Genomic DNA, 10,473 nt, shown 5'->3' with positions numbered 1-10,473 from the left:
GTAAGTTGTAGCCACCAAGGATCATCACCAATTATCATCAATTCACATGACCATGGAAATTGACTTAAGTTCAAATGTCAAGGTCATGACCTAGATTTTGACCTTGGCTTGTTATCGGATTTACTCAATAACCATAAAATATGGCTGATAATATGTAACGGAGAAAATGTGTGTCTTGTCGAGATCTACAATTGTTATGTGGATTTAAAATTATTGGACCAACTGTTATGGAACTACGACGCCAAAACTGTTTTTTTGGGTTGTGAAATGATGATTGTTTGCTTATAACTCAAAAGTGGTTAGAGATAGAAAGAAACTTTGAAATGCAAAAATGTTCAGCATAATAAGATCTACAAATTTAGGTCAAGGTCAGAGGTCAAGTCCCTAGCAACGACATAAAACACCTTAGCAACCATATATTGAAATTAGAAGGCTATGAATAATATAAATATGAAATTTTTGATACTGGAAATGACATTTTTGTCCCAAGCAACGACATATAAGTCCTTTAATAGCAAATCACTTATTTTTTTAACTTTAAATACTATGAATAGTACATATGAAACTTTTAATACCGTTTGTAATATTTTTATCCTTAGGAATGATTTTTGTCCTAAGCAACCACTTTTTAATGAACATAAAAGTCCTTAGAAACCATATAATTTTTTAACTAAGAAGGCAACTAATAGAAGAAAAAAGGAAAAACCATCATTTGTTCATGAACAATTGACTTTTTAATTTTGAATGTTCTTCAAATGCATTGGTTTAACCGTTATCAAATCACAGGTCGATCAAATTCACAAAAATTCCCGTTATTTTTTGTAATTAATTTCATTTCTATGAACAATTGATTTTAATATCTTATCTGTTTAGCATTTAATCTTAATTGATGTGCTTATTCAATCTTCAACAAACTATATTAAACTTTTTGTTTACCATTAATATAATACTGTTAAGTACTATGGAAAACATAAGAGCAAACTGTCTTTAACAGATTTTGAATCCCATTAATATATTTCAAGGAAATATCAATCAAGAGGCAGAAACCTATACAAATATATGTCCCTAATGCTGAGTTACATTTTATTGTTTTAACGTGTATAAAACACTGGTCCGGGTTTTGCTAACTCTGGGTCTAGCATTACTACAAGAGTGTCTTATGTTCCAAGAGATAACACTATCAGACTTTACAAAAACATGGTATAACATCTGCAACCATTTTTTTCTTTAAAAAAAGGTCCTGTACCAAGTCAGGAATATGGCCATTGTTTTATTATAATTCGTTTATGTGTGTGTTACATTTTAAAGTTGTGTTTCTGTTGTGTCGTTTGTTTCCTCTTATATTTGAGCGTGGATTCGCATTGCCGTAAATGTGTCACGGTGCTATTCTATTCCAAATTCATGTATTTAGTTTTGATGTTATATTTGTTATTCTCATTGGATTTTGTCTAATGCTTAGTTCGTTTCTGTGTGTGTTACATTTTAATGTTGTGTCGTTGTTCTCCTCTTATATTTAAAGCGTTTCCTTCAGTTTTTCTTTGTAAGCCGAATTTGTTTCTCTATCGAGTTATGAGTATCGAACAGCGGTATACTACTGTTGCTTTTATATAACAGTAACAGTATGTTCTGGTTGTCGCGCTTTATACCAACTTAAAACATATTGTTTTTTTCATTGGACAGAGCATTTTGTTTAAATAGGCGGAGATAAATAAACTCATCATAGATACCAGTATCAAATTTTGAATTTACGCCATACGCGCAAAAGAATCCCAAAAATTAAAAAGGCCTTTCAAAAATTTAAAGTTAAGTCAAGGCCTTTTATAGCTGACTAGGTGGTATGGGCTTTGGTCATTGTTGAAGGCCGTATGGTGACCTATAGTTGTTAATTTCTGTGTCATTTTGGTTTCTTGTGGACTGTTGTCTCATTTGCAATCATACCACATCTTTTTATATATTTATAAGAGTAAATATTTGTTTGTATACAGGAACATGTGTCAATAGAAAATAAATCAGTTGTTTCTCATGAGAATACCGATTGTCTGTATGCTTAACGATACAAGACTTTTTTTAACAGTTTGTTGGTGATATTCTTGTGCTCAATTTGTGATATATTTGTGATTAATTCAACGTCCTTCGTTTTATGCACCTATATCTGATTATTAATTTTTATGCCCCATTTATGGGCATAATGTTTTCTGGTATGTGAGTCCGTTCGTTCGTCTGTCCTGCTACAGGTTACAGATTTTGGTCGAGGTAGATTTTGATGAAGTTGAAGTTCAATCAACTTGAAATTTATTATGTTCCTTATGATATGATCTTTGTAATTTAATGCCATATTAGAGTTTTTAACCCATTTTCACGGTCCACTGAACATAGAAAATGATTGTGCGGAGGGGGCATATCTGTACTAGGAACAAATTCTTGTTGTTATTATTATTATTATTATTATTATTATTATTATTATTATTATTATTATTATTATTATTATTATTATTGTTTTCAACCATAAAGTGAACATGGATGTTGTAACATATGTAACTCATATTTAAGCAAGTAGAAAACTTTGAACTGAAATTGAACTAAAAAAAAGGAAAACATTTCTCGCGTTAAATAAATTATACACTCACGTCGAATGAATCACAGCTTTCTTATAATATAATCATTTTATCAGGGGGGGGAATTAATTTATCATAATAAATCATTACAAGATTACCGAATTTGTTTGACTTTTGGTTTGACCTTTTAAATTAGAAAAGGATGAAGAAATTTAAAACGGGTCAAAAGTTATAACGTATCATTAGAATATGTGAAGCCGTCAAGGTCAGCATTGCTAAAAAAAGGTTAATCATTTTTATTAAACAGCTTTAAAAAGTCTACAATCGATTTGTAAGGTTAAAGTTAACCAACTATTTTTAAATTAAGATGGTCTTTCTTTTGCCAGAAAAATATTAATCAATAAAATATAATAAAAACTAAAAACCTGTTGCATTGTAAAAAAAATTATGAATTCCCATCCTAAAACATAAAAAAAAACGCAAAGCCACGGCATAAAAAGACGTGACATTTTGCACACATATAGGTTTAACGTGTTTTCCCTAATATCTAAAAAAAAAAAAAATTAGGGAAACATGGATAGCACTGAATGCATTATCGTCTATCGATAACGATATGAGTACAAATGGTAAAGGTATGAATTTATATAAATTGTCTATGTTTAGATTTGAACAACTAAAGAGTATATTATCCTGAAATGATAATAGATACAAAAGTAAATGATAAAACATCTCTCTTCGATAATATTATCATTTTAACAGCATAGTAAAAACTTGAAATGTCTATGGAAAAACATAACCAAGAAGAGAGGTCGAGCCCACCCAATACCGATATCTGATGTCCATCCTTAATAACAACTGAATCCTGATTGTTAATCTTGAACTTTAATAAAAGTTGTTTATGTATATCAATTGTTGTCTGTCCTTTTCACTGTTGTCTTTTAACAAAATATTTTTATGGAGCATTAAGTTTTTATTGAACTTTCCATCCGTCGCAATGTAAGCATAAGAAGATGTGGTTTACTTTAAAATTAGAAAACTATCAACCAGAGTTCGAATGAAGTAAATGTAAATAAAGGCAACAGTAGTATACCGCTGTTCAAAACTCATAAATCCATGGACAAAAAACAAAATTGGGGTAACAAACTAAAACCGAGTGAAACGCATTAAATATAAGAGGAGAACAACGACACAACACTGAAATGTAACACACACAGAAACGGACCAAACATCAGACAAAATCCCACGAGAATAACAAACATAACATCAAAACCAAATACAAACGACGCAACGTTAAAATGTAACACACACAGAAACGAACAACAATATAACAATGGCCATCTTCCTGAATTGGTACAGGACATTTTTAAAGGAAAAAATGGTGGGTTGAACCTGGTTTTGTGGCATGCCAAACCTCGCACTTTAATGGCAATGTTAAATATAACATTAGAATATAATGATTAAAATGTACCGAAAGCATTTATAGGCAATCGTGCAGCCTTAAACAATGAAGAAAAGGTAACGAATAGTTGGCCATAAAAAAAGACATGGAAAGCAATTGAAACCTGAGCTCTAATCTATTCCAAAATAATTTACAAAAAACACAGAAGCATAAACCAAAGAAAAATACTTTACAACATGCTTTTGATTTTGGGATAGGCACATAGGTCTATGGTGAGGTTAAACATTTCTGTGAAATTTTTAACCTTTCCTAACCTTACACAGTAATGTTAAAGCACTACATAAGAATAATCTGTAAAATGAGTTGCAAATGGCTTGAGTAAAATGATTGGTACGAGGTAGAAAAAGAACTTACATAAAAATATTTGCACAATGTACCGAAATTGAAGTACTAGCAATCAGGCCGACATGAAACTATATCAGTGTTAATTAATAAGTATGCAAAAAGCATAAGTCATTTTAAAATATAACATTATAGGGATTTTTTATCATGTTTAAATCAGATTGAGGTTAGAATTTACAATTTTCTTCAGCTATACTTACTATGTGTATCTTCAATGGTTATAATTAGATTAAAAAAAATCATGTTGAAGTGAGAAAATTGATCGGGATTTTAAGCAGTTTTATAATAAAATAATTCAGTTCCCATTTTTGAACAATGCAAATTCAGAAGAGCACTTTGGACGAATCGAATAGTTAGTATTCTCATTTTCAACCTTGATAACCTAGATAAATCTAATATTTACTTTAACATTAGATAAACATATACTCGCCGTAAAAAATACACATCATTTTGTTATTCTCAATAAACAGTTAAAAACTTAGAAAATAGAAACGATAGACATGAATGCTAAAATATTTACTTAAAAACAATTTCTTGTGATAGTTTTCAAACATCTGACAATTATAAAAAAAAATAACAAAACTCCTGCATGTTATAGGTTTTAAATAAAGTGAATATAAGTATTTAGAGGAAATGTCCAGAATCCATTGTAGAGTGAAAGGTGTAATAAAAAAGAATATTTAGAAGTTTACATTTAGCGTTTTGTATAGACTATCATTGATTAAAATTAAAAAAAAACATATCCATGTTCTACCCAAAGAACGGATAAGATTATTTGTATTTGGCAAAACCTTTCGGAATGTTGTGTCATTAATACTTTTAAACTACGTACTTTATTTGTTGTTTTTTTTTCATTTTTTTTATAGTCACTTATGAGTCTTTTGTTGAAAACGCGTGTTGTGCGCACACAAAATTTTGACCTGGTACCTATGAATAGATTATTTATCGATTCTCAATTTTCAGTAATGACGATTGTTTGATAGATATTTCCTCTGTTTTTGCGTTCAGTATATCACGAGGGGAAGTAAATTATATAACCTTACAATGGATTGTCCAAATTGTCAGCTTGATATCTATGGTGAACTTTTGGTTTAATGTGAGACGAACATGGAACATTCGCTATCCATTCGCAGGGCACAAATTCCACTCCAGTGTCAGTTATGTGAAGTGAGTACTAATGTTAAATGGCAGTGCATTGAATGTGAGTTGCTCATGTGTCAGAAATGCACCGAAAAAATCCACCCTAAGTTCAAAATGGCTGACATGCATCACGTTGTAGAAATTAAATATGCCGGCTCAAAAGATAAAGAAACTTTCCAAAAAGCAAACCGCGCTAAATGTAAAATTCACATTCTGCAGGATTATTGCATCTTTTGTCAAACCTGTGACGAGCATGTTTGCCCATCATGTTTGACAAAATCTCATCAAAAGCATGATTTACAGGAAATTGATGAAGTCTATACCGAGGATATCAACAGCTTGAAGAGTTGCCAGACTGAGCTTAATAACAAGTTTTTAGATATTTATGAAAAACAGATTTCAAATATAGAAACGACGAAGGTCAACAATATAGACCATTTTAAAATGGTTAAAAGCAAAGTAGAAAAACAAGAATCAAAGATGATATCTGCTGTAAATTTTTTCAAACAGAACATTTTAGAAGATCTTGAAGAAAAGAGCTGTGAAATAGAAAGTGTTGTATCTTCGGCAAAACCCACAATCCAGAAAAATATTGAGGAAGTACGAGACAAGTTGGACGTAATTGCAAATGTCGTTAATACGAAAGACATTGAAAATGTGCATAAGTCAGCAAAAAATGTTAGAAAATGGATCTCATCCACGTCAGAACCTGTAACAATTCACCCGACAGTGTTCAATAAGCTACCGGACTTTTTCCCAGAATCTATCGATAAGAATGCAATAGGAACACTTTTTGGAAAACTGTCTATCAAGAATGAAACACTGATCAGTGTAATAGAGGTATACACATCAAATACGCCTAGTATTGACCGAGTAACAGTGCACAAAGGGAATGAGTTATGGATTTCAAGTGTAACTACAAAAGTATTGAGGCGAGTCAGAACGAATCCTTCATGTACAGTAAGTACATTGCAAAACGTATTGGGACATGAAATTTTTGACATGGCTTATCTGTCAACACAAGACTTATTGATCTTTACTAATCGCGTTTGCGAAAATTATCTTTACATGGTGAAAGAGAATGAAATAAAAAGCTTCTGTTCCTTTGCACCATTAATTCCTCGAGCTGTCCATGTCACAAAAAATGGTCTTATTTACATTAGCACAATAGATACGGGACCAATAATAAAAAAAACAGACAGCAGCATCAGACAAATTGTAACACTTGACCAAGATGGAAAACAAGAAATAGTTTTTGAATGTACCGGAACATCCAAATATTTTACCAATATTATGAGAATTAGAGATACACCAGACTGCTTGTACATTATAGATGCACATTTGCCTAAACTAGTAGGCCGAATAATTTCCTTAGGAATGGATAAGTCTGTTAAATGGATTTACGACGGGCCCGATACGGCAAGCGAATATCCTTTCGTCCCATCAGATTTAGAAGTCACTAGTGTTGATAACATTATTGTGTGTGACATGTTCAATCATGCTTTACATATTTTAGGAAAAGACGGAAATATCTTCCATCTTATTTTATTGCATAGGTTGGGAATATATTTACCGTGTTGCCTTGAAATTTTTGAAAAAGATAAAATGTACATTGGTTGTAGACAAGAGAAAACTGACGTTACCAAAAATGGGAAATTTTACTTGGTGTCAGTGTCTGAGATCTAGTTATTTTATGGAATTGATATTCAAGCAGTTCTAGTTCCATGGATATTGTTTGACATGTTTGCTTAATATTTATGTATGTTTGTTCTCGTTTTCGCATTTATTTATTTTCATGCTTTATAAGGGTTTTATTTTATATTTTTTCTATCAAACTGACTTAAGGTGGTTCGGGGCCTATTCGAAGTTTCTATCAGAAGTGCCGTATTTTTTGTTATTTTATTCTTAATAGAAATTGAATCAAATTGGTCGAAAAAAAATAGGGGGTCACGGACCATTTAAGCTCAAATTTATTCTTTTAAATAGGTATTTTAAAGGGACCATTTTTTAATGAAATGATAGGGAAAATAGAGGTGTTGACTTTTTTTATTGGATTATCAAAAAAACGTTCTATGACACTTGGTCCAAAAATGTAATATAAAAAGATGAAATATATCTTCAAAGAATGAGAAAATAAAAAAAATAGGTCACCGATATGGAAAAAAATATATTTTGCCTTAACACCCAAATGTTAGCGGGAAAATGGTGAAAATGGGTGAAATGTCATCTTGACCCTTTAACAAATACGAATTATAACGAAAATATTATATTATTCACATAACTACGATGATTTAACATTTCTATTTAATCAAAGTATTTAAAAAAAATATATATCGAATTTACGACAAATACTTTTGTAATTCATGCGTGAAATGATGAGCAGTCGAATAGTCCCGAGCCACCTTAAGCAGAAAAACAAACATTGATAACTTCTTATTAAATCAAAGTCACTGGGCTATGTCTTTGGGGTAAGGGGTATAAAAATACGGTAAATAAAGAAATTATTACACAGAGTTGTAAATGCAATAATTTAAAACTCGCATTTTGAAATATTTTAAAAAGATTATTCTCAAAATCGTACTAAATGAATTCGCATTTTATATTAAGAAAAAAGATGTGGTGTGAAAGCCAATGAGACAACTCTCCTCAAGAAACTAAAATGACACAGATATTAACAACTATAGGTCACTGAACGGACTTCAACAATTAGCAAATCCCATACCGCATAGTAAGCTATAAAAGGCCCTAAAATGACAATGTAAAACAATTCAAACGAGAAACTCTTGGCCTAAAATCTTAAATGAAAAAAACACAATTATTTATGCACGCAATAATTCCTGATTTTACAGTAATAAATTCATCAAATTCATATATTCTGATAGTAATGTAACTTAAATAGAACTTATTATTGATCTATCGCAAGAAGAACACTAACGCCGCTGCCAGAAAACCAACATATATACTTCGTCTTCCGGAGTTTTAGTTCGCAGGTGAGACGAAGAAAAACCTGTGGGTTAAACCAGGTGGTCTGGAAAGTAAGCAGATCCTACTCCACATGTGATACCCGCAGTGTTGCTCATAACATGGCAACACATTATCTTTTCCCACGTACTTTTTTCGTTTTGTTATATTGGTTCGATGTATGCTAAATTAATGTAAAAAGGATTTCTTTTTATTATTATATGGCACATAACTATACCCCGTGTTCATCAAATTTCGTTACGGGGCTGATTTTTTCATACATTGTTCATTAGTTTATATATCGAATTTAGTTTTGATGTAGATAACCAACTTCTTTTTGCCGCAGATACGGACCATTGAAGTCCAAGATCGATATGATGTCCGATGACCTTTCAATTTACTAACTGGGTCATGTGACGACCTTTGTGGTCAAATTCCTCCTCACATCTTTCAAATTCATGTGTATCATTAGCTTATATAATATTGGCGTTAAGTATTCGCAGTACAGACTAATTCAAAAGAGGGCGCAATAAACATAGTGTTATGTTTTCATTCAGTAGTGAATAGATGAAGGAAGAAGTGGTGAGTGCCAATGAGACAACTCACCATTCAAGTCATAATTTGTTAAAGTATACCATTATAGGTCAAAGTACGGTCTTCAACACGGAGCCTTGGCTCACTCCGAACAACAAGTTATCTAGGACCCCAAAAATGACTAGTGTTAAATCATTCAAATTGGAAAAAGAACGGTCTTATCTATATAAAAAAAAAACGAGAAACGAGAATCATGTATGAACAATATCAACAAACGACAACCACTGAACATCTGGAACACAGACTTCATCCCTTGCGGTCAAAAAATTGTCAAAAACGATCATTGTACTCAAGACCCAGAAATCAACCAATGAAAAAATCGAAAAGGATTTCGAGCACACATTTTAATCTCCGAGTACTGAGTCAAATTTTATTTCCAAGTACCTACCTATAGGAATAAATGTTCGTATAGGTTTCAATGAATTACAATGAACTAAGGAATACACTAAAGTGATTGTCTTGTACAATACGTTCCTGAAACATCCTAATTAAAGATTTTTTTCGAATATTGGACGAAACTTGATAGCTGCCGATACTTGTTTGCTGTCATTTCTGTCAGATATCTGTACAATAGTTTTTCATGTCCTTTCTTGTTAAGAAATATAGGTTATAACAGAGACATGTACAACTAATTCAATGCATTGCTCGTATTAAAAATAATTAAGTTAAGTTAACACAAACTGTGTCAAAAAATGAGAATTTACACGGTCTTCAATCGATCGAAATAACCCATTTTGAATTCAGCTGGTTCTAACTCAAAGACATAACATAAAATAAAAATCAAACAAACACCACCCTATATAAAACGAAAGAGAAGTTTTTGCTAGTGTCTTTTTGTGGCATAATTCATGCATATTCAGGACGAAAACAAATTGATATGCAACCAAGTTTGATCTGAAATACAAAGTTGGACGACCGGAAAGAAGATAGGAAATTGAACCACAACTGGAAACCTGGAATATGCAGATATCGAGGTAATCTAATTCCGATCGGGCATTAAGATGTATTTAGTAGTGATTTTTCAGTTATTGAGAACATATATGTTGATTTTGTAGGTTAACTTTTTCTAACAAATGTTTATACATCCACCACAGTTACTCGTAACTCTTTATTTGGCACGGATTGCTGTCGGATGTTTAAAGTCCATGAAAGACAATATTTCTTTTTATCCTAAAATTTGGTGTTCTACTATACAGATACAGCCCTACAGATATCGCTATGCTGTATCTGTATACTATACAGATATCGCTTTAACGCTCCGCCCACTGCCGGACTGAGTATTGTATGAATCTGCGTGACCTCAGAATGTGTATTGCAGTCGCATTCTAATGACGTATTAATTGCGAATTAACGATTACTTGTATACGTTCTGTTTGTATTCAAACATTTCTTTAGAGCAATAAGAATCACACTAATTTTCAG

General features: G+C 31.7%; 1 protein-coding gene across 1 annotated transcript; it reads left to right on the top strand.

The window, feature by feature from the left end:
- The first annotated feature begins 5,610 nt into the window (after window positions 1-5,610).
- LOC134701502 (uncharacterized protein DDB_G0279899-like) lies at window positions 5,611-10,121 on the top strand. Its single transcript, XM_063562654.1, has 2 exons — window positions 5,611-6,456; window positions 10,107-10,121. The coding sequence occupies exons 1-2, from the start codon at window positions 5,611-5,613 to the stop codon at window positions 10,119-10,121; spliced, it is 861 nt and encodes a 286-aa protein (XP_063418724.1).
- Window positions 10,122-10,473: the final 352 nt, after the last annotated feature.

This window comes from Mytilus trossulus, unplaced genomic scaffold (assembly GCF_036588685.1).
Source record: "Mytilus trossulus isolate FHL-02 unplaced genomic scaffold, PNRI_Mtr1.1.1.hap1 h1tg000244l__unscaffolded, whole genome shotgun sequence".
Taxonomy (NCBI): Eukaryota; Metazoa; Mollusca; class Bivalvia; order Mytilida; family Mytilidae; genus Mytilus; species Mytilus trossulus.
Note: the sequence above shows the minus strand (reverse complement) of the source record. Positions and strands in the feature narration are given on the sequence as shown.